This window comes from Symphalangus syndactylus, chromosome 1 (assembly GCF_028878055.3).
Source record: "Symphalangus syndactylus isolate Jambi chromosome 1, NHGRI_mSymSyn1-v2.1_pri, whole genome shotgun sequence".
NCBI classification, from domain to species: Eukaryota; Metazoa; Chordata; class Mammalia; order Primates; family Hylobatidae; genus Symphalangus; species Symphalangus syndactylus.
This window is the reverse complement of record NC_072423.2, coordinates 128,290,444-128,314,831: the sequence shown is the minus strand read 5'-3', so window position 1 is coordinate 128,314,831 and position 24,388 is coordinate 128,290,444. Positions and strand designations below refer to the sequence as shown.

Sequence of the window (24,388 nt, the reverse complement as noted above, 5' to 3'; positions counted from 1 at the left end):
TACCTTTTTTGTGCACCTGACAGTTCTGCAAAACACATGTATTGGGTAAACAGTATGTTCTTGCAGTGAAACTCATTGTTATTGGCTTTCCAAAGAAAAAACTTTAACATTGTCCTTTGAAACTGGCAAACTTCATTCACTTAACTCTTAGCTTTTCCTCCTCCCTGTCGTATACTAAAGTGGAAATAAAATACTAATTGACCTGCTAACTTTAATTATCAGAAGTAACACTTTTTAATAAGCCCAAATACTGGAATGCCTTTTTTATATGGCAGACAGGTTCTTAGATGAGTTTTTTTAAATACAAGTTATACAGTATTACGTTGTTATAAGTGGTGACTCTCAAAAAGGTGTGCAGTCTTCTGGGGGTTTCATAGTGATCTAAAGAGCTATTTCATAGTCAAGTCACATGAAATTGAATTTTACTGTTAATTTTTATGTTTAAATTACAGACATAAATATATTTTTAAAAATATAACTACAAGAATTTTTAGTTCTGGTAAAAGGAAAGCAGGGAAGGGAGCTATATTTATTTAGCATCTCCAATTAAAGACAGGCCAAAGGAAGACTGGACTGAAGATGTGACTGATTCTAAGACTTGTGCTCTTTTAATTATGTCATATTGCCTTCTTGGAAAAGGGAAGTTGGGAATCTTCACTGACTGCTGACATGTGCCAGGCTAGGACTTCCCAAAGTTAGTTCTGTTGACAACTGGTTCTTTTATTTTTAGTTTATTAAGATGAGGTCTTACTCTGCTGCCCAGGCCGGAGTGCTGTAGCACAATCTCAGCTCACTGCACCCTCCACCTCTTGTGTTCAAGCAATCCTCCCACCTTCGCCTCCCTAGTAGCTGGGACTACAGATGCATGCCACCATGCCCAGCTAATTTTTGTATTTTTTGTAGAGACAGGGTTTCACCATGCTGCCCAGACTGTTCTTGAACTCCTGGGCTCAAGTGATCCACCCGCCTTGACCTCCCCAAATGCTGGAACTACAGGTGTGAGCCACCACACCTGGCCAACAACTGGTTCTTTGAGATGTTCCTGGTGTCTAGGCAGTTATCAAAAAGTGCCCAGATCATAAGTGCACATACAGTTTGATGAATAGTTTGCTGTGTGTCCTTGTAGACTTTATACTTATTCAGAGGTACATATTTGTGTATATATTTTTATAAAACACGGGATTCAGTTGTACAAAGCAGTTCTCAATCTGTTTCATTTAACAACATGTTGTAAATATTTTTCCACATCACGTTATATAGACTTAATAACTGTTAATGTGCCATTGTATTCCTATACTATGATTTAGTTATCAAATCTCTTGAAGAATATTTATTTCTAGACATTTAGTATTATTGTTTTAATTTACAATTATTTAATAAATAATGAGGATGAATTTCATTTCATGTTATTAAGCCATTCATATTTACTCTTCTTTCAGCAAGTTTCTGGTGTTTGAGGAACACTATGAAGGACTGTGGCAGGGTTCTTGAGGATAAGGGAGTTTGTTTATCTAGGCAACTCCTTGAAGCCATTATAGAGGGAGTCACACTTCCCAGTATCCTGGAAGGGGGCTTGTGATGGAGAAGTGCGAAAGTGGAGGCTACTGTGAAAGATATAACTCTGGGGCACCATACTGGGGGAGCATTCTACTAGCTCTAGCCCCAACTTGAGTCCATGTTGGCAGATCTATAGAAGGAGAGGGAAGAATGGAAAGGAGACAGTAAGCAAAAAACCCCATGACCAGTGTGATTCTTGACAACTTTCTGGAAAGTTGGTTGTAGGCACTCTTGAGGGGTAAACTTGGGGACAAGGTGGTCTACTATTTATCATGTGGGGATTTGTCTTCCATAGAAACCTTAATTGGATATGAATGCTGCTTTAGGAACAAACATATCAGTTTCTTTTTTTTTTTTTTTTTGAGATGAAGTCTTGCTCTGTCACCCAGGCTAGAGTGCAGTGGCATGATCTCGGCTCACTGCAACCTCTGCCTCCCAGGTTCAAGTGATTCTTCTGCTCCAGCCTCCCAAGTAGCTGAGACTACAGGCTTGCACCACCACGCCCGGCTAATTTTTGTGTTTTTAGTAAAGATAGGGTTTCACCATGTTGTCCAGGCTGGTCTTGAACTCCTGACCTCAGGTGATCTGCCCGCCTCGGCCTCCCAAAGTGCTGGGATTACAGGTGTGAGCCACTGCGCCCGGCCTCAGTTTCTTTATAGAAGCATGTTTGGAGTTACTGAATCTGAGTTGGAAGAGATGCTAAAAGCTATTTAATACAGACTCTTATTTTAGTAAATAGGGAAGCTGAAACTTGCCCCAGTTCCACTTTGTAGCATCTGTTTAATTTCAGAAATGACATTAAAGTTTTAGTCTTATTTCAATTCTAAAAATTGTACGTCACTGTGCAACCTGCCTCCCGTCTGTATGTTGAAAATGATAGAATCTGCACTATTGTGCTACATATCAGGGGTTTACTCTGCCAGGTACATGCCAGTTACTTCACATATATTCTTACTAAAGCCTTACAATAACTTAGAAAAGGGTTTTCTTATCCCCATGTTGCAGATAGGTTCAAGCTTTGGAGGTCTTTGAGTTTCAGTCTGAAGCAACAATTCTGTATGAAAAAAATTCCTGTATAAATATTAGAAATTCAAATATTGTGAGACTTTGAAATTCTTTAAAGTCATACACAGTGGCATTGCCATCACCTACCTATGTTTGCGGCCCATGACATCACATTTATGCAGTGGTCACATTTCCTTTTAATGATGTTTCTATTAGTGGTGCGTGGAGCTTTTGCTGGTGAGTAGAACCAAGAAACAGGATATTCTTTGGGAGATAGTAAAATATAAAAGGCACCTTTTAAAAACAAATGGCAAATTTTTGCAGAAAAGAAAACTTAACATTAAAAATGACTAGGCCAAGCGCAGTGGCTCACACCTGTAATCCTAGCACTTTGGGAAGCTGAGGCCAGCAGTCACCTGGGAGGTCAGAAGTTTGAGACCAGCCTGGCCAACATGGCAAAACCCTGTCTCTACTAAAAATAAAAAAATTAGCCAGGTGTGGTAGCAGGTTCCTGTAGTCCCAGCTACTCGGGAGGCTGAGCCAAGATTGTGCCACCGCAGTCCAACCTGGGTGACAGAGCAAGACTCCATCTAAATAAATAAATAAAATAAAAATAAAAAATAAATAAAAATGACTAATATTTACATTACCTATATAGTATTCTTGCCAGAAATGTTAAACTGCATGTAATATTGAGGAAATAGAAAAATTCAGAATGTAGGACATTCTAATTCTATTTAATTAATTCTAATTGGCTTAGACTCTTTTGAAATAAATAAAAAACCAAAAAACAATGACCTAATGATATTGTGTAGCTCTGTGTCCCCACCCAAATCTCATGTTGAATTGTAAATCCCCAATGTTAGGGGAGGGACCTGGTGGGAGGTGACTGGATCATGGGGGTGGATTTCCCCCTTGCTGTACTGGTGATAGTGAGTGAGTTCTCACTAGATGTCATTATTTAAAAGTGTGTAGCACCTCCCCCTTTGCTCTGTCTTCTGCTGACCATGTGAAGATGTGCTTGCCTCCTCTTTGCCTTCTGCCATGATTGTAAGTTTCCTGAGAACTCCCTATATGTGCTTTCTGTACAGCCTGTGGAACCATAAGCCAATTAAACCTCTTTTCTTTATAAATTGTCCAGTCTCTGATAGTTTTTTTTGTTTGTTTGTTTTTTGACAGAGTCTCACTCTGTTGCTCAGGCTAGAGTGCAGTGGCACAATCTCGGCTCACTGCAAGTTCTGCCTCCCAGGTTCACGCCATTCTCCTGCCTCAGCCTCCTGAGTAGCTGGGACTACAGGCGCCCGCCACCACGCCCAGCTAATTTTTGTATTTTTAGTAGAGATGGGGTTTCTCTGTGTCAGCTAGGATGGTCTCGATCTCCTGACCTTGTGATCCACCCGCCTTGGCCTCCCAAGATGCTGGGATTACAGGCATGAGCCACCACACCTGGCCTTTTTTTTTTTTTTTTCCCTCAAAACAGAGTCTCACTCTGTCGCCCATGCTGGAGTGAAGTGGTGTGATCTCAGCTCACTGCAACCTCTGCCTCCCTGGTTCAAGCAATTCTCGTGCCTCAGCCTCCCAAGTAGCTGGGATTGTAGGCATGAGCCGTCACGCCCAGCCAACAATGACTCTTGAGAGAACTATAAAAAGTATTGAAGCATTTGTTAGAGTACTTAACACACTTTTGTTCTGAGTAGTTTTAGGTTTGGTTCAGCTGAGATTTTTACCTTTATTTTGGAATTTATTTTCAAATTAAAACAAAAAGCAAAACATCTAATATTTAAAATAGTAAATTATAGAGGTAGGAGGTAGTTTTCCCAGCTAAACAGATTATTAACCTTTACTGTGAATTTATATGGACACTTAACATATTAAACTTTTTAAATGTGTTAATATTTTGGATTTCTGAGCCTATGAAAATATTCCTTGCCTGGAAATTAGCTGTAAGCTCTTTATCGATGTAGTTTTCTGATTAAGTGTTACTACTTTCCAACCAAATTATAAATCTCTTAAAGGCGTCGTAGGTGTGTTTATATCTCCAGCACCTGGCATAGTTGCTTGAATATGTGGGACTGTATATTGCTGGGTGGCAGATCTAATATTTTTTAAAGAGCACAATATTCTCAGCTTGAATGTCCTCATCAACAGAGCTTGTGGTCTTTATTTAAGTGGGCAGGTTTTCATTGTGTTTCAACTTGGCCAAAGGAACCTTTTCAAGTTTTCAGAGGAGTAGCTTCTTATTAGCTTATAACATTAATCAGTTATTAGTTTTTTGTTTTTGTTTTTTTTTTTTTTTTTTGTTTGTTTTTTTTTTTGTTTTTTTTTTTTTGTTTGTTTTTTTTATTATACTTTAGGGTTTTAGGGTACATGTGCACAATGTGCAGGTTTGTTACATATGTATCCATGTGCCATGTTGATTTCCTGCACCCATTAATTCGTCATTTAGCATTAGGTGTATCTCCTAATGCTGTCCCTCCCCCTTCCCCCCACCCCACAACGTTTTTGTTTTTTTTTGTTTGTTTGTTTGTTTGTTTTTTTTTTTGAGACGGAGTCCCACTCTGTTGCCCCGGCTGGAGTGCTGTGGCATTATCTTGGCTCACTGCAAGCTCCACCTCCCGGGTTCATGCCATTCTCCCGCCTCAGCCTCCCAAGTAGCTGGGACTGCAGGCGCCCACCACCATGCCCAGCTAATTTTTTTTTTTTTTTGTATTTTTAGTAGTGACGGGGTTTCACTGTGTTAGCCAGGATGATCTTGATCTCCTGACCTCGTGATCTGCCCGCTTTGGCCTCCCAAAGTGCTGAGATTGCAGGCGTGAGCCACCACGCCTGGCAACATTAATCAGTCATTGTTGAGAGAGCCCTAACTCTGGCCACTTTATTAGGAAGAACACAAGATGAAAACTAGGGACAAATTCACTATACAGTAGTCTCCCACCTTTTCCTCAAGAGATACATTCAGGGTCCTCCAGTGGATACTTGAAACCACAGATAGTACTGAACCTATGTACTGCTTTTTTTTATACATACATAACTATGATAAAGTTTATAAATGAGGCACAGTAAGATATTAACAACAACAGTAATAAAATAACAGTTATCTGAATGTGGTTTCTCTTTCTCAAAATATCTTACTGTACCCTACTCACCTTTCTTCCTATGACCTATTGATCTGATAACCAAGATGGCTACTATGTGTCCAAGGGGGAGGTATCTTATACAACATGGAATGCTGGACAAAGGAATGATTGACTTCCTGGATGGGACAGAGCGGGACACTGCAGGATGGCAAGAGATTTCATCATGTTACTCAGAACATTGCTGTTTAAAACTTAAGAACTGCTTATTTCTGGAATTTTCCATTTGATATTTACATACCATACTTGACCTTGGGTAACTGAAACTGCAGAAAGTGAAACTGGATAAGGAGAGACCACTGTACAACTTTTATTTCTAAAGAACTGTAAACATTTGTGTGTTTGCAGATCAGGGAGTAGAGAAACATGAAGGCACAGGTCAGTCCTCTGGGATCACTGATCAAGAGAAGGAGTTCTCCACCAATGCTTTCCAAGCTTTCACAGTAAGAAATGGCTTCTCTTAATCTGCTCAAGTTGTAGGGTTCTGTCAAGTATGAATCTTTTCATAGTGAATTTTTAAATTTACAATTTTTACTCTGTAATAATTCAAAAGTTAATTTAGAGATAAGTAGGTTTAATTTTAAAAATAAATGTTTTAGAGTTTAAATATGGTGAAAGGAATGGGAGTAATTGGAGCCATTCCCAAGTTTTTGTAAACATGTTTTAACTCATATACTGTTGTTTTTAAGTCTTTTAAATTTAGATTTGTAAGTATGTGGGTCAGTCTTTTCATTTCACTATGCTGTTCAGTTATTTATTTATTTATTTATTTCTGAAAATATCAGATTCAAAAATTATTTTCTTGAAGGTACTTTAAAATGGAACCCCAAAACTTTATTGGCAGAATTTTAACTTTTCTGACATTAAACAATATGAAAGAAAACCTTATTTGGTTATCAGGTTATGTGCATGTAAGCAGAAGAACTTGATGCTTGGGTATTCAAAATATATTTACTAGAAAATAAAATTTGGAGTGATTATATTAGCTTTCTTGACTAGTCTCAGCCATTAATACCCTGCTAGCACTATATGTATATACCAGTGTATTTATCATATCAATATATGTGTCAATGTCAGGGTTTTGAGTCTTAGGAAGTAAATATCCACAGTTTCTTAACTGACATAATACTGCTTTAGTGACTGATTAGTATATGTAGGGAAACTACATCTTTCTTTTTAAGAACTTTTAAGATAAAGATGAATGAAATATATTTGGAATGATACACTGTTCTTAAAGCTGGTGTGTAATTTTGTGTGTGTATGTGGTTTTTTTTTTTTAGTCTGGAAATTATGATGCCTGTCTACAACACCTTGCCTCTCTACAAGATATAAACAAAGATGATTATAAAATAATTTTGAATACAGCAGTAGCTGAGTTTTTTAGAAGTAACCAAACAACAACAGATAATTTGAGACAAACACTTAACCAACTGAAGAATCAGGTGATATACAAATGAATTTAACTATAAAAAATATTGTTCTGTTCTTCAATTTATGAAATACAAATAGTTAAGGAAAATAAATGTGATTTGCCTGGTATTTCTTGTCTGAAACATTTGTTAGCATTAATTTTATTTCCATAAAATTATTATTCCAGGAGATAAAAGGTATGTTGTGGGATTTTTTTTTAATTGGGGTTTTAATTAACTTGAACAGAATAGACTAATATACCAAATTTGAATGAGCTTTGGAGTTTTGAGAAAGAACTATATGAAGAAGCTTAGCTGTGGAGATATATCTTGTTTATAATTACAAAAATATGATTAATCCTAATGTCAAGTTTTTTTAGCATTTGGATCAGGAGATGATTAATTAAATAGAAGATATTCTGCTTTGTATCTGACTTGAGGCTTGAATTGGGGATTGGTCTGGTGATAACGGCAATGTTTCTTGAATCCTGGGGCTAGACTTTTGGTGTTCAAGAGGGCTGATAACAGTGATGGTGCTGATAGGATCAGCTAGCATATGTTAAGTGTTCACTGTGTGACAGGGCTCTGCCAAGAGCTTGTGTGCAACTTCTCATTTGTTCTTCTCAGTAGCCCTATGAAATAGCTATATAATTTTTCTTATTTTAAAAGTGGGAAAGCCAGGGCACCGATAGCTGTGTAAATTGTCCAAAGACACAAAGTTTTTGAGTAGTAAGAGCTGCATGAACTCAGTTGTATTTAACTCTAGAGTCTGTAATTTTAGTTACTGCTTCATGCTGTTAGGGAGTCATGAGATCTTTCCTGTAATCATGAGTACCATGATACTGTATAGTATCACCCTAAAGTGTGACACAGATAGAAGCAAGTTGTCCCTTCAGGCTCTCTATAATCCTTTATAGGCATAAAGTAATTTTAAAACCCCATTAAAATTCAAAAATGAGAATAATAGCTACCATTTATTGAATGCATACTTGGTGCCAAATTCTGTATTAAGTGCTTTTTATGCCTTATCTCATATAATCCTCACATTCAACTCTTGAGGCAGTAGGTGCTTATTATCTCAGTTTTAAAACCAGGGTTTAGGAAGTCTAATTTAAATTTACACAACTAGGAAGGAAGAACAGATTTAAACCAGGCCTTCTGACTCTTGAGCCTGTTCTTCTACCTGTCTCAGTCTTCATAAATTTATATGTCCTCACGTTTCCTCATTACTCCAGTATTATTACTGATGACTTTATCTAGTGTTCCAGAATCAAAAGAAAGATGATGCTTACTGATAATCTAGTACATGCACCCTATGACCCCATAGACAGTTTCTTCCAGGACAAATTTGTTTGGTTTTTGAGAATAAGTTCAGCCTTTAAACTTTTTTTGAATAAGCAATTCCTGCAAACTTCCAGTTAGGCCAAAAAAACTTTGTGAAGTTCTTTCACTAGCTTTTATTGTTTATAAGGTTTGTTAGGGCCTTCCAACTCTTGAGTTTCCTAGAAGTGTTTGTATTTGTGATTACTGGCTTCTTTAAATCATACTTCTGTTCTCAGTCACATTGGGCACAGTGACACACCTTTTCAACCTATTCCATTTTAATTAACAAACGTCTAATTTCACTTAATGAGTAGTTTTTCTTTTGGCTGGAGCAATTACTAGATTATTTTGGTGAGTCATAGAACATGTGGCAAAGTTATTCGTGTGATAATTATTCAACCATTGCTGAATCCAAAACGCCATAGTTTTATCTAAAAGCTTTTCTGGCTAAACTCTTAATTCAGTCTCTCTCCATTACGTAACTACAGAAAGAGTTGCCTTTGGAAATTGAGTTTTCACTGTTTGAAGATACTGTTTTTAATCTCTTTAAGATAGTGACTTGATAAGTGAAGATTATAAAAAGTTCCCAAACTCATTGAAATGCACATGTTGGTCAGCTGGGACCACTTGCTAACATTTGAACCATGTCAGGCTTAACCACGTGGGTGGTTGATGTCTGTTGAAGTCCAGTTACAAAATTTACAAATGACTGTGTGTTGTGAACCTTCAGGTTCCTTGCCATTAGTTAAAACAAGGCTGTTAAATCCATGTACTATGTATCAGAGTTCTAAGGAAGTGTTGGTCTTAGAGTTAATTACTTAATATTGAACAATAATTTATTGCACTCTTCATAATGGCAAAGGTTAGTTTTGATACAGGTAGACTTCCAATTTCATGTGTTATATGGAATTGTGCAATGGTTGTAAATCTTGATTAAAATTTAAAAGCCCGTTGCTACAGGTTACAGAAGGGGGTATACAGTTTGATAATGCAAAGTGTCATGCTTTTTTTTTTCTTTTGGTGTCAGTTACAGATGTTAGCCTTTAGTGAAGCCCATAAAAGCCTTTTCTAACCATCATATGTGCAATAATATATTTTTGTTATTGAGTACTTTAAAAATATTCTTTTTTACGGGAACAAAACCTGAAAATATACTTTCTAGCCCTATGGCCTTGGGCAAGATAATTAAGTTTTCTGTGCCGGTTTCCTTATGTATAAAGTGGAAATGAAATTATCTATGTCCTCGGCCGGGTGCGGTGGCTCGTGCCTGTAATCCAAGCACTTTGGGAGGCTGAGGTGGGCAGATCGCCTGAGCTCAGGAGTTCAAGACCAGCCTGGCCAACATGGTGAAACCCCATCTCTACTAAAAATACAAAATTAGCCAGGTGTTGTGGTGCATGCCTGTAGTCCGAGCTACTCAGGAGGCTAAGGCAGGAGAATCACTTGAACCCTGGAGGTGGAGGTTACGCTGAGCTGAGTTCGTGCCACTGCACTCCAGCCTGGGTGACTCCATCTCAAAAAAAAAAATTATCTATGACCTTGAGGTCTGGTGAGGATTAACCTGTAAAAAAGTTTTAACATAGCAAGTCTGGCACATGTTAAATAGTTAACTGTTTTTGTTTTGTTTTGTTTGATACAGAGTCTCGCTGTGTTGTTCAGGCTGGAGTGCAGTGATGTGATCTTGGCTCACTGCAGCCTCTGCCTTTTGGATTTAAGCAAGTCTCCTCCCTCAGCCTCCCGAGTAGCTGGGACTACAGGCACGTGCCACCACACCCAGCTAAATTTTTTTTTGTATTTTGTATTTTTAGTAGAGACGGGGTTCACCATGTTGGCTAAGCTAGTCTCGAACTCCTGACCTCAAGTGGTCTGCCTGCCTCGGCCTCCCAAAGTGCTGGGATTACAGGCATGAGCTGCCACGCCCAGCCAGCTATTATTAATGTTTAAATTTTACCTTAGTTTTTACAAAATGAAATCAAACTATGAATACTACGTGACATTTTTATGGGAAAGGTCATTTTGAGTTTGTTGCACGCCTGGTGTAGCCTCTTGTAGGTTGTGAGACTAGGAGATGGGAATCCTACTCAGAAGCCGTGTTACCAATTGAAACAGGGAAGATAGCTTCACAGTGACAAGGAAGATAATTGTCTAGCCGTGTGCTGGGTACTTAATAAAGTCTCATCAAAACATTTTATCTGAAATTTTATTATGTGTGGCACAGAAGAATGAAAATAATTTTTAGTATGTGAGGGTAATTAAAATCTAAAGATACTGTTGAAAGTATGGAAAAATTCAGAATAAGAATGTTGGCCTATGTTCCTTTTTGTTCATATGAATTCTTTCGCTTTTGCTTTTTATTTCTTTAATGTTGTTAAAGTATAATCTCTGTTGATTGCTTTATAGGTCCACTCAGCTGTTGAAGAAATGGATGGATTAGATGATGTTGAAAACAGCATGTTGTACTATAATCAAGCAGTCATTCTTTATCATCTGCGGCAGTATACAGAAGCCATATCAGTTGGTGAAAAACTTTATCAGTTCATAGAGCCTTTTGGTATGTTATCTGTCAAGTCAGAAATTTCCCTATCTTCCCTATACTTGCAAAGTTCTCTGGTACTTTTACCTAGATAACCTAAATCTGAGAAGTCCATGTCAGTATTCAAAGAAAAGCCATATCAGCTTTGCTTAATGGTTAGAAAAGATAAAAATGTAATTCAGGTTTTCTTTGAGTGTCCCTTCCCAAATTTTGAAGATAACTGTTAAAAGTGCTGTTGGAAAGTGTTGAAAACACTTAGTGATATTTGTGGGGTTTTTGCTGTTTCAACACTATTTTAGTGTACCTGATCCTTTCTTACTTTAGTACATTAAGGAAGTAGCATTTTGGAATGTTAGGGGACAGTGAGGTATTTCATTTTTGCCTATTGCCTTACTGAAATTTTTGGTGGTAATTATGGAGTAGGAAGTATAGAACAGAGTTAGTTTTTTTGCTATCTTAATTAGCTTACTAACCTGAAGTAGGAGTAGCAAGAAAAGTAAGGGCAAAGGAAAAAAGAAGAGCAAAGGAGAAAGCTGGACCCAGGAAATGGTTGTTAGAGAAGGCTGTTGGTTTCTAGCCCACAAGCAGTCAAATTCCATTTGTGAGTTACATTTTTGTCTTTTTTTTCCATGATTGCTTTCTTTTACATTCAAAACACAAATGAGAATTCCTGATTTATCAGGAATGCCTGATTGCTGATGTGGTTACCACAGGACAAGTGGTGGGGTGTGATAGCGCTCTGTGGTGCTTTGGGAAGAGGTAGAGAGTCCCCTTTTGCTGACAGCTGGTTGAACAGCTGATTACTATGGCTCCAGAGAGCCATTCTGAGGTGCTTCTCTTCTTTCCCTCAATCCTGAGAGCTTGGTAGCTGGACAGACTGGGCAGGAGAGACGTAAGGGATTATGTAATTAGTGACCATGTCCTGTATAGCTGGAAATCAGAGTTACACTTTTAGGACTGTACACATTTTTCTATAAAGTTACTGTTATTGATGCTTCTTAGAATTTCAATATGGAGAAACTGCCTTTAAAGGCAGCTATTAAAATATAAATATGCCCAGTGTGGTGGCTCATGCCTGTAATCCCAGCACTTTGGGAGGCCGAGGCGGGCAGATCATCTGAGGTCAGGAGTTCGAGACCAGCCTGTCCAACATGGGGAAACCCCGTCTCTACTAAAAATACAAAATTAGCCGGGTGTAGTGGCACATGCCTGTAATCCTAGCTACTCAGGAAGGCTGAGGCAGGAGGATCACTTGAACCCAAGAGGCAGAGGTTGCAGTGAGCCAAGATCGCACCACGGCATTCCAGCCTGGGCAACAAAAGCAAAACTTGTTCTCAAAAAAAAAAAAAAAAAAAAAGGAATTTCCGGAATTCATGAAATCCTATTAATCTGCACTGTGGCTGAACAGAATATATTAACAGTAATCAACTAGTCAGTATTCACATCCATTTTTCTTTTAAAATATTATGGCTTTTTTTTTTTAAACTTTTACTGCTTTGCCGGGCGCGGTGGCTCACGCTTGTAATCCCAGCACTTTGGGAGGCCGAGGCGGGCGGATCACGAGGTCAGGAGATCGAGACCACGGTGAAACCCCGTCTCTACTAAAAATACAAAAAATTAGCCGGGCGTGGTGGGGGGCGCCTGTAGTCCCAGCTACTCAGAGAGGCTGAGGCAGGAGAATGGCGTGAACCTGGGAGGCGGAGCTTGCAGTGAGCCGAGACTGCGCCACTGCACTCCAGCCTGGGCGACAGAGCGAGACTCCGTCTCAAAAAAAAAAAAAAAAAAAAAAAAAAACTTTTACTGCTTGGATTTTTTTTAAAGACTGTTTTTTTAGAGAAGGTTTAGATTTACAGCAAAACCAAGTTTCCTCTTGTACAGAGATTTCCCATGTGTCCTCTGCCCCAACACATCCATAGCCTGCCTCATTACCATTATCCCCCAACAGTGTGGTGCATTTGTTATAATTGGTAAACCTACATTGATACATCATAATCATCCAAAGTTCATAGTTTATGTTAGGGTTCACTCTTGGTGTTGTATGTTCTATGTGTTTGGACAAATATATTCATTATAGTATCATACAGAGTATTTTTCACAGCCCTAAGAGTTCTGTGTTGTGCCTGTTCATTCCCTTTCTACCTATAACCACTGATCTTTTTACTGTCTCTATTATTTTGCCTTTTCTACAGTGTCAAACTTGGAATCATAACTACTCAGCTTCTTTTTTTTTTTTTTTTTTTTTTGAGATGGGGTCTCTTTCTGTTGCCCAGGCTGGAGTGCAGTGTCGTGATCTCCACTCATTGCAACCTCCACCTGCCAGGCCCAAGCGATCCTCCCACCCCAGCCTCTTCAGTAGCTGGGATTACAGTCACGCGCCACCACACCCAGCTAATTTTTGTATTGTTTTGGAAAGACTGGATTTCGCCATGTTGCCTAGGCTGGTCTTAAACTCCTGGGCTCAAGCAATCCACCCACCTTGGCCTCCCAATGTGCTGGGATTACAGGTGTGAACCACCGTGCCTGGCCAGTACTCAGATTGTTCATACAACATATGCTAATTGAGCACATGGGCCAATACTGTGGGCCAGACACTGTTCTGGGTCTGGAGATAATGCAGTGAATGAAATACAGAAACTCTTTACCCCCGTTAAGCTTCTATTCTAATGGGAGAGAAAGCAATAATAAAACAGCCATCCGTTGGTATTCAAGGGAGATTGGTTCTAGGACACCCCTCTTCAGATACCAAAATCTGCTGATACTTAAATCCCTTATATAAAATGGTGTAGTATTTACATACAGTCTTTGTATATGTCCTCCTGCACATTTTAAGTAATCTCTAAATTACTTATAATACCTAATACACTGTAAATGCTATGAAAATGTTTTTATACCGTATTGTTTAGGGAACAGTGATGGGGAAAATGTCTGTACATACTCAGTGCAGATGCAACAACTCTTTTTTTTTTCTTTTAACATTTTCAATCTGAGGTTGGTTGAATCTATGGGTGCAGGTCAGATACAGGGGGCTGGCTGTATACTGAATGCTATGAAGTAAAGCTAAAATTGAGTGAGAATGTAGAGATTGACTGGGGATGTTTTAAGTAAGGTAATCAAGCAAGGCCTGGGACGAGATGGTATTTGGAACGAGACCTGAATAAAGAAAAGACGTTATCCTTGCTACTGTTTAGAGGGAAAGCATTCCCACTGGAGATAATGGGATATGGAGAAGACTTGAGGTGAGAGGCTGTGTTTGGTGAGAGCAATAGCAGCAAGATCATTGTGACTGGAGCTAGGTAAGGAGGATAATAGGAAATAAAGTCAGAATTAGCCACGGGCAGAACAGGTAAAGCCTAGGGCAGGGCTTACTGTCTTAGGTGCAGTGAGAAGCCCTTGGAGATATATGACCTTTGCACACCAGCTGTGTTAATTTCAGTTTTTAAATGAATTCCACTCTTTAAAGCCTTTTGAAATTTTCTCTTCTAGACCTTATTTTTCCTTTTATATTCTTTTTTGAAAGGAAAGATAGTTTTATGTCACACCAGGTTAACTTTCCTCTCTTCATTGGGTTCTTTTTCTTTTGAAGGTCTTGTCTCTTGGCAGTCTCAATTTTGTGATATACTCCAGCCCATACCTTGCTTCTTTTGCTTCTGTAATCAGATTTTTTTTTTTTTTCCATCTCTGTGACCTAGAAAAGAAATGTACTTCATGGAGTCATAGACTTTTTTAGTTAGAAGGAACCTCACAAGATCCCCTGGTCCACCCCTCTGCCTTCAGGCAGGTAAAATATTCTCCTCATTTTACAGGTCAGCCAGCTGAAGTCTGAAAAGTTAAACGATGTACAGAGACCACATATACCTAGTTAGTGGCTGAATAGGGGCAGGTTGAGTATCCCTTATCCAAAATGCTTGGGACAAGAAGTGTTTCAGATTTGGGATTTTTTTTAACTTTGGAATATTTGCATTATACTTACTGGTTCAGTATTCCTAACCTGAGGTCCAGAATGCTACCATGAGCATTTTATTTGAGCATCGTTGGCACTCAAAAAGTTTTGGATTTTGAGGCTGGACACAGTGGCTCACACCTGTAATCCCAGCCTTTGTGAGGCCAAGGTGGGTGGATCACTTGAGCTCAGGAGCTTGAGACCAGCCTGGGCAACATAGTGAAACCCTGTCTCTATAAAAAAATTAGCCAGGCATGGTGACACATGTTTGTGGTCCCAGCTACTCAGGAGGCTAAGGTGAAAGGATCTCTTGAGCCTAGTAGGCAGAGGTTGCAGTAAGCCAAGATTGCAACACTGCACTCCAGCCTGGGTAACACAGTGAGATACCATCTCAAAAACAAAAAAAGTTTTGGATTTTGGAGGATTACAAATTTCAGATTTCAACATTTCAGGTTAGGAATGCACAACCTCTATTGGAATTCAGGTTTCTTTCCGCCTAAAGTAATATTCCTCATTACGTGTGCTAGTGTTTAGTAGATGTTTTCTCAAGGAAGATTTAATCACTGGAATTTATGAAATGAGAGGCCTTGCAGTGCCTAGTAAAATGACATTGTTGGCATTGCAAGTTGCTTTCATTCATGGCTCTAGGTGATATGCATTCATTTGAGTAAAGACTTATGCTTTGCTATTTAAAGCTTTGTATCCTTTTTTGGAGGGTGGTCTGAGATGTGTGCATTACTTTAGGTTGTGACTATTCTTTTCTGTGTTTTTTTCTCCCAGAAGAAAAATTTGCCCAAGCAGTGTGTTTTTTGCTTGTAGACCTGTATATATTAACCTACCAAGCTGAGAAAGCTTTGCATCTTCTTGCTGTCCTAGAAAAAATGATTTCACAGGGTAACAATAACAAAAATGGAAAGAATGAGGTGAGTCTTTAAAGGTGATCAGAATAAAATCTAAAATATGATTAATTCTCTCTACTTGTTGGTTTACTGGATTAAAAAGAAAACAATTAAAATATGATTAATATTTGTGGTTATGAACTTAACAGCTTTAAGATACAATTTTCATATTATAAGCTTTATCATTTTAAAGTATAGAGTTTAGTGGTTTTGAGTGTACTCACATTTGTACAACCATTACTACTATCTAATTTCAAAATATTTTTGTCACCCCAAAAAGTACCATTTGCAGTCACTCCCCATTTCCCCCTTTCCTCAGTCCCAAGCAGCCGTTAATCTTCTTACTGTCTCTGAATTTACTGTCTGGACATTACATATGAATGGAATCATAATATGTGGCCATTTGTCACTGGCTTTTTTTACTTAGTGTAATGCTTTCAAGCTTCATCCATATTGTAGCATATACTTATTTTTTTTTTCCATGTACTTCATGCCTTTTGTGGCTGAATAATATTCCATTCACTATATGAATATGCCACATTTTATCTTATTTTTTTTTTTTTTGAGACGGAGTCTCCCTCTGTCCCCTAGGCTGGAGTGCAGTGGCATGATCTCGGCTCACTGCAACCTCTGCCTCCCGGGTTCACGCCATTCTCCTGCCTCAGCCTCTCCGAGTAGCTGGGACTACAGGCGCCTGCCACCACGCCCGGCTAATTTTTTGTATTTTTAGTAGAGACGGGGTTTCACTGTGGTCTCAGTCTCCTGACCTCGTGATCCGCCCGCCTCGGCCTCCCAAAGTGCTGGGATTACAAGCGTGAGCCACCGCGCCCGGCCTGAATATGCCACATTTTAAAAATTTCTTTATCAGTTGGTGGACATTTGGGTTCTTTTCTACCTTTTGGTTATTATATATAGTGCTTCTATGAACATTCATGTACAAATTTTTGTGTGGATATATGTTTTCAGTTATCTTGGATATAATATTTAGGAGTAGAATCACTGGATTATATGGTATCTTAACTCTATGTTTAACCCTATACAAGACTGTTTTACAAAGTGGCTGCACTATTTTAAATTCCCACCGGCCACTTGTGAGGTTGTAATTTCTCCACATTGTTACCAACACTTGTTATTGTCTATCTTTAAAAGAAAATTAGCTATCTTAGGGGTGTGAAGTGGTATCTTGTTACAGTTTTGATTTATATTTTCATAATGACTAAGGATGTACACTGAGTGTCTTTTCATATATGAGCTATTATTTTTATAGAATTGAAAGATTGAAATTAAGACAATAGAATCCATAACCTGGATAAACACTATTGCTTTCATTAGGGAATATTTCATCATTAAAGTTCTTCAAAAAAAAAAAAAAATACATGGCTGGGCGTGGTAGCTCACACCTGTAATCCCAGCACTTTGAGAATCCAAGGCGGGTGGATCACCTGAAGTCAGGAGTTTGAGACCGGCCTGGCCAACATGGTGAAACCCTATCTTTACTAAAAATACAAAAAATAGCTGGGCATGGTGGCACACAACTGTAATTCTAACTACTCTGGAGGCTGAGGCACAAGAATCACTTGAAACTGGGAGGCAGAGATTGCAGTGAGCCAAGATTATGCCACTGCACTCCAGCCTGGGAGACAGAGCAAGACTCAAACTCAAAAATAAAAAAGCATACATTTATGATGTTTAAGCTTCACCATGTTCTGGTGAGAGACTTGGTGCCCAGTATGAATATATCCTGGGTCTCATGTTTTTCTTTTACTTGTGCTTCTGGTTATCAAGGGATGACCCTTCTTTCTTCCGTTTTCTGCCCCTTTGTTTTAAAAGGAGTGTTTGCAGGAAACATTGCCAGTACCTTTTTGCCTGTGTACATTCTTGAGGTTTAAAAAGAAAATAAACATCTGGCATTACTTTTTTCAATTTTAGTGTGTATTCATAAGGGATTTCAGTTGAATAACCTTAGCATTATACCGAAACATTGTGTAGTAAAATATTTATATTCAGTACTTGTAATATTTGATTAAATATAATTTAGTTTAGCAGATGCTTATGTGCTCTGCCAGGTTCTAAGGTACTCTGCTAGGTACTAAGGTGACAAAAACAAACAAAAACATTGCAGTCCCTGCTTTCAAGGCTCTCAGGTCTAGGAAGAGATAAATTGGGCAACTGGTCATGGACAGGGAAGAAAGAGGTGAAAGAGGTTAGGGAATATTTCAAAGGAATTTGAATGTTTGTTTTGGGCCTCGGAAGATGGTTAATAGTTTGACAAGTCAGAAAAGGAGGAGTAGAGCAAGATAACTAGCCTGGCAGAGAATATCGAAAAGGTATGAGCTTATGGTGTGCTGGAGACCTTTCTGGTAATGAAATGAGCAGTACCAGAGAAATGCAGAGGAGAGCAGTGGGAGATGATGTTGGCAATATGAGTGTGAGTGATAGCTTGAAGAACTTTGAATTAGAAAGTTCAAATTTGATGTGATTGGCAGTGTTCGTAACAGAGAAAGTTTTAAGAAGTGGGTGGATCTGTTCGGGGTTTTAGAAAGATATTCTGAGTTTTGCTTAAAGTAATATTCATGCTTTTTAAAATAAGCCCAGGCTGGCCACAGTGGAGACCCCCATGTCTGTGAAAAATTAAAATTGTAAATAAATAAAACCAGCTCATCATTACATTCAACTGTGAGCTTCTCATGAGTAGAGCTTCCTGTCACCCACTCTAGACTACTGAACCTCAGTCTCTAGGAGTGGGACCTGGGATTCTGCATTTTTTAAAGACAGGGTCTTGCTCTGCCATGTCAGGCTGGAGTATAGTAGCACAATTACGGCTCACTGCAGTCTTGATCTCCTGGGTTCAGGCAGTCTTCCCACCTCAGCCTCCTGAGTAGCTGGGACTACAGGTACATGCTACCATGCCCAGCTAATTTTTGTATTTTTTGTAGAGATGGGATTTTGCCATGTTACTCAAGCTGGTCTCGAACTCCTGGGCTCAAGCAATCCGCCCGCCTCAGCCTTCCAAAGTGCTGGGATTACAGGCATGAACCACCATGCCCTACAAATTCTACATTTTGAAAATGCTCTCTAGGTAATTTAGATTAGCTCACTTGGAAATCACTGATTTAAATTATGGTCAAAAATATTTAATTTTGATAAACTTTGTTTCATCACCCTACAGACTGGTAATAACAACAACAAAGATGGATCTAATCATAAAGCTGAAAGTGGAGCTCTAATAGAAGCTGCAAAATCAAAGATACATCAGGTAGTATAAATTTTAAAGGGGGGGCAACACATGACATATTTAATTGTAGTTATGACAAATGAAGCAATGAGATAGATCATTGGAAGCAGTCAATAATTCAAGATGCATGTATTTGTTTGTCTTTTGAAGTATTGAAGTTTAGAAGCACATTTATCCTAAATACATTTTGCTTAAGAGGATAATATAATTTACTTAAATTGCTCTATAAATAAAGTTTGAGAGAAATGGCATGGGAATGTACTGCATGATAAAATCAACTGGAATTTTAAAAAGTCATTGTTAGCCATGTGCAGAAGAGGATTGATAGGATTTTTTTTTTTTTTTTTTTTTTTTTTTTTTTTTTTTTTTTTTGAGACGGAGTCTTGCCCTGTTGCCCAGGCTGGAGTGCAGTGGCGCGATCTCGGCTCACTGCAAGCTCCGCCCGCTGGGTTCACGCCATTCTCCTGCCTCAGCCTCCCGAGTAGCTGGGAATACAGGCGCCCGCCACTACGCCCGGCTAATTTTTTTGTATATTTAGTAGAGACAGGGTTTCACCGTGTTAGCCAGGATGGTCTCGATCTCCTGACCTCGTGATCCACCCACCTCGGCCTCCCAAAGTGCTGGGATTACAGGCGTGAGCCACCGCGCCCGGCGAGGATTGATAGGATTTTTGCCTGGAACTTGAGTATTTAAGTTTTTTGTTTGTTTTTTGAGATGGAGTCTCACTCTGTCACCCAAGCTGCAGTGCAATGGTGCAATCTCGGCTCACTGCAACCTCCACCTCCCAGGTTTAGGAGATTCTCCTGCCTCAGCCTTCCTAAGTAGCTGGGATTACTGGCGCGCGTCACCACACCCGGATAATTTTTTGTATTTTTAGTAGTGACAGGATTTCACCATGTTGGCCAGGCTGGTCTCAAACGCCTGAGCTTGGGTGATCCACCTCCCTCGGCCTCCAAAGTACTGGGACTACAGGCGTGTAGCTAAGTTTTTATTCTACCATGATTTTAGTATTTTGAAGTATATTCGAAGAGTACAGTGAAAATAGCATATTTTTTAAAATTGTAAACTTGATTTAGCAAGTAATTAGTGTAACTATGTTGTAAATAGATTGGGTTTTTTTAACTAGAAAGTAAAACTTTATGTAAATCCACCATAGTTTTAACATACTAACATTTTCCCTTTGACAGTACAAAGTACGAGCTTATATCCAAATGAAGTCTCTGAAAGCATGTAAAAGGGAAATCAAGTCAGTCATGAATACAGCTGGAAATGTAAGTTTCTTCTGGACTTTTGTTTTTCAATTTGTGTCTTTCTTATTTAGACTATGGGTATTGTCAGTTTTAAATAATTTATCTTAGTCTTTCACATATACTGCCAGATATGGACCTTGCTATTTTAAAGTTGGGAAGTAGTAATAATACTGTGTCTATAGTTTGATTTTTTTTTTTTAACTTAAAATTACAACAAGCGCTTTTCTATTTTATGTAACCTTCAAAACCACCATTTTAAATAACTGCCTATTTTTCTGTTACTGGTTTATCACAACTCACTTAAACATTTTGCTAATATTAGACATTTAGGTTATTTTAGAATTCTTTAGTATTATACTCAAAACATTTATGGCCAGGCATGGTGACTCATGTGTAATCTCAGCACTTTAGGAGACCAAGGTGGGGGGATCACCTGAGGTCAGGAGTTCAAGACCAACCTGGCCAACATGATAAGACCCTGTCTCTACTAAAAATACAAAAATAAGCCAGGTGTGGTAGTGTGTGCCTGTAGGCCCAGCCACTGGGGAGGCTGAAGTGGGAGGATCATATGAACCGGGAAAGCAGAAGTTGCAGTGAGCTGAGATTGCGCCATTGCACGCTAGCCTGGGCAACAGGGTGAAACCCTGTCAAAAAAATTTAAAAAATAAAAAAAAATTATTAAAAATCTAACAGTCAAATTGTAGCCAAAACCTGCCCCTTCCAAATGACTTTTGGCTTGGCAGTACCTTCGATTTAACTGAGATAGAATTACTTCTTCCTTCCACTCCCTCCACCCTAATCTTTCATTGATAATTTTTAAGGTGGTGTAGGAAAGAAACAGAATTGTGAACAATCTTGATGCTTCTAGAAAAACTATAAATTTAGAAGTATAAAGTCATGAGAAAATATGGTTAAAAATCTCAGGCAGGATCCAGATTAGTCACTGAGTTAGTTAATATGCTAGTGATTTTTGAGAACAATCATGTCCTAGACCTGAGCCTAAGAGGGAAAGGCCCAGTTAGCCAGCCAGCCGTTATCAAACCTTTTTTTTTTTAATGATAAAAGACATAATTCCTAGCCGGGCGCGGTGGCTCACGCCTGTAATCCCAGCACTTTGGGAGGCTGAGGTGGGCAGATCACAAGGTCAGGAGATCGAGACCATCCTGGTTAACACGGTGAAACCCCGTCTCTACTAAAAATACAAAAAATTAGCCGGGCGTGTTGGCGGGCGCCTGTAGTCCCAGCTACTCGGGAGGCTGAGGCAGGAGAATGGCGTGAACCCAGGAGGCAGATCTTGCTGTGAGCTGAGACTGCGCCACTGCACTCCAGCCTGGGCAACAGAACAAGACTCCGTCTCAAAAAAAAAAAAAAAAAAAAAGACATAATTCCTGCCTTAAAGGAGACCACAGTCATAGAGGAAAGACAATTGAAAATTATTATAATTCGGTGTAATAGTCATCCTAAATCAGCGAAAACTTCAGGAGGAATAGCTACCACTAAGAATAAGCACTGAAAGCCCTTGTTTCTTTAGTGACCAGAACTTTGGGATGGGCAGGAGGCAGAGCAAAGGATAAACTAGGATTTATAAGGAAAGCCTGTTGCTAAATTAAGTGAATAAATAGGCCAGGCGTGACGGCTCATGCCTGTAATCCCAGCACTTCGGAAGGCTGAGGCAGGCAGATCACCTGAGGTCAGGAGTTCGAGACCAACCTTGCCGACATGGGGAAGCCCCGTCTCTACTAAAAATAAAAAAAATTAGATCGGGCATGGTGGCTCATGCCTGTAATCCCCACACTTTGGGAGGCTGAGGCAGGCGGATCCCAAAGTCAGGAGTTCAAGACCAGCCTGACCAACATGGTGAAACCCCATCTCTACTAAAAATACAAAAATTAGCCAGGTGTGGTGGCATTAGCCTGTAATCTCAGCTACTCAGGAGGCTGAGGCAGGAGAATTGCTTGAACCCGGGAGGCGGAAGTTGCAGCGAGCCGAGATCACGCCACTGCACTCTAGCCTGGGCGATGGAGCGAGACTCCATCTAAAACAAAAACAAAAACAAAAATTTGCCTGGTGTGGTGGCGCATGCCTGTAATCCCAGCTACTCAGGAGGCTGAGGCAGGAGAATTGTTTGAACCCAGGAGGCGGAGGTTGCAGTGATCCGAGATCATGCCACTGTACTCCAGCCTGGGCGACAGAGCAAGATTCCATCTCAATCAGTCAATCAATCAATCAGGATTTCAGATGTCCTCCTGGATGGATGTTTAGTCTCCAGAGCTCTCTGCATGCTTTCGTACTCCAAACAGGTAGTACTATCTAGGGTCCTCCACCATGAGGATTCTTAGGAGAAGTGAAAGGTGATCTACCATTCAAAACGTGATCTTTGGAACAGCAAGATTAGTGCTTGCAAATAAGGCATTCTGTTGAAAATTCTTCCATTTGTAGAATGGCACTTTTTTTTTTCCTATTTATATCTCTGTAGGTTCTAATGAAAGGTGCATTTGTATCTTCAAAATTAAGAAAGATCACTAGTCTCTCTAATAACTATTAAAATGAAGGACATAGATTGTGTCGTCAAATTGGTTTTCAGTTAGTAGTGTAGTAGATGAACACAATCAGTTGATAATCTATAGACTGTATTCTTATACATATACCTATATTTATTTTTTCAGGTGGACCCTTAGTAAGTCTTTTGACAAAGTGCTTTCTGACAAGTTTCAATTTTTTTGGTTGTGAGAGCAATGAAAAATTTAGAGACTATATAGTTTTTTGTGACTGTGACTTAATTGATTCATTTATGGTTTTGAACACGTCAGTACAACAGTATAATTAAGATCTTACATTAGGCATCTGAAAACAAATGATAAGTAACTTTTATATTTTCTCTACAGTCTGCACCCTCTCTCTTTCTTAAAAGCAATTTTGAGTACTTAAGAGGTAATTATCGAAAAGCCGTGAAGCTATTAAATAGTTCAAACATTGCTGAGCATCCAGGATTCATGAAAACAGGTAAAAGAAAATTGTGAAATTTTAACTTTTTTTTGCCTGGCTTTTCTACCCCTTCTTGTCCACCTCCCAACACCCAGTCTTTTGAGTGATTTATGCTAATTTTTTAATGAAAATGTTTTAATATTTCTGGTGCAAAAATTTCCAGGAATTCTTTTTTCTACTTTAGAAGAAACCTCATGAGCTGGGCGTGGTGGCGGGCGCCTGTAGTCCCAGCTACTCGGGAGGCTGAGGCAGGAGAATGGCCTGAACCCGGGAGGCAGAGCTTGCAGTGAGCCGAGATTGCGCCACTGTACTCCAGCCTGGGCTACAGAGCAAGACTCCATCTCAAAAAAAAAAAAAAAAAAAAAAAAAGAAAAACCTCATTTCTTCTTGCTTTCACTTTGCTTGCTTGCTTTTTTTTACTTTTCCAGGTTGGATTGCTTTCCTCCCCTCCCCTCCCCTCCCCCACCTTCTTTTTTTCTTTCTTTTTTTTTTTGAAATAGGGTCTTGCTTTGTCGCCCAGGCTGAGTGCAGTGCTACAATCACAGCTCACTACAGCCTCAACCTCCTAGGCTCCAGCGATCCTCCCACCTCACCCTCCCAGGAAGCTGGGACTATAGGCATGCACCACCATGCCTGGCTTATTTATTGTAGAAACAAGGTCTCATTATGTTGACCAAGCTGGTCTCAAACTCCTGGGCTCAAGTGATCCACTGACCTCAGTCTCCCAAAGTGCTGGGATTACAGGCATGCACCACTGTGCCTGGCCCAGATAGCTTGTCTTTTTTCTTTAACCTGACTTGCCCTCCCTCCCTCCCTCCTTCCCTCCCTTCCTTCCTTCCCTCCTTCCTTCCTTCCTTCTCTTCCTTCCTTCCTTCCTTCCTTCCTTCCTTCCTTCCTTCCTTCCTTCCTCCCTTCCCTTCCCTTCCCTTCCCTTCCCTTCCCTTCCCTTCCCTCTCTTCCTTCCCTTCCCTCCCTTCCTTCCCTTCCCTCCCTCTCTTCCCCCTCTTCCTTCCTTCCCTTCCTTTCTTTCCTTTCTTTTTTTTTTTTGGCAGAGTCTTGCTCTGTTGCCCAAGCTGGAGTGCAGTGGCACCATCTTGGCTCACTACAACCTCCACCTC

General features: G+C 39.5%; 1 protein-coding gene across 23 annotated transcripts in view; it reads left to right on the top strand.

The window, feature by feature from the left end:
• Nucleotides 1-24,388, top strand: part of CNOT10 (CCR4-NOT transcription complex subunit 10) — a 95,395-nt gene that overhangs the window by 15,807 nt on the left and 55,200 nt on the right. For 18 of the 23 annotated variants that reach the window (XM_055284645.2, XM_055284670.2, XM_055284669.2 and 15 more), the window contains 7 exons: nt 6,045-6,139; nt 6,977-7,138; nt 10,829-10,979; nt 15,682-15,824; nt 18,970-19,056; nt 20,223-20,306; nt 23,171-23,288. In XM_055284645.2, coding sequence (XP_055140620.1) covers nt 6,045-6,139; nt 6,977-7,138; nt 10,829-10,979; nt 15,682-15,824; nt 18,970-19,056; nt 20,223-20,306; nt 23,171-23,288 — 840 coding nt within the window. The remainder of the gene's footprint in view (nt 1-6,044; nt 6,140-6,976; nt 7,139-10,828; nt 10,980-15,681; nt 15,825-18,969; nt 19,057-20,222; nt 20,307-23,170; nt 23,289-24,388) is intronic. The other 5 variants (XM_063612599.1, XM_063612611.1, XM_063612607.1 and 2 more) reach the window with 1 other exon arrangement.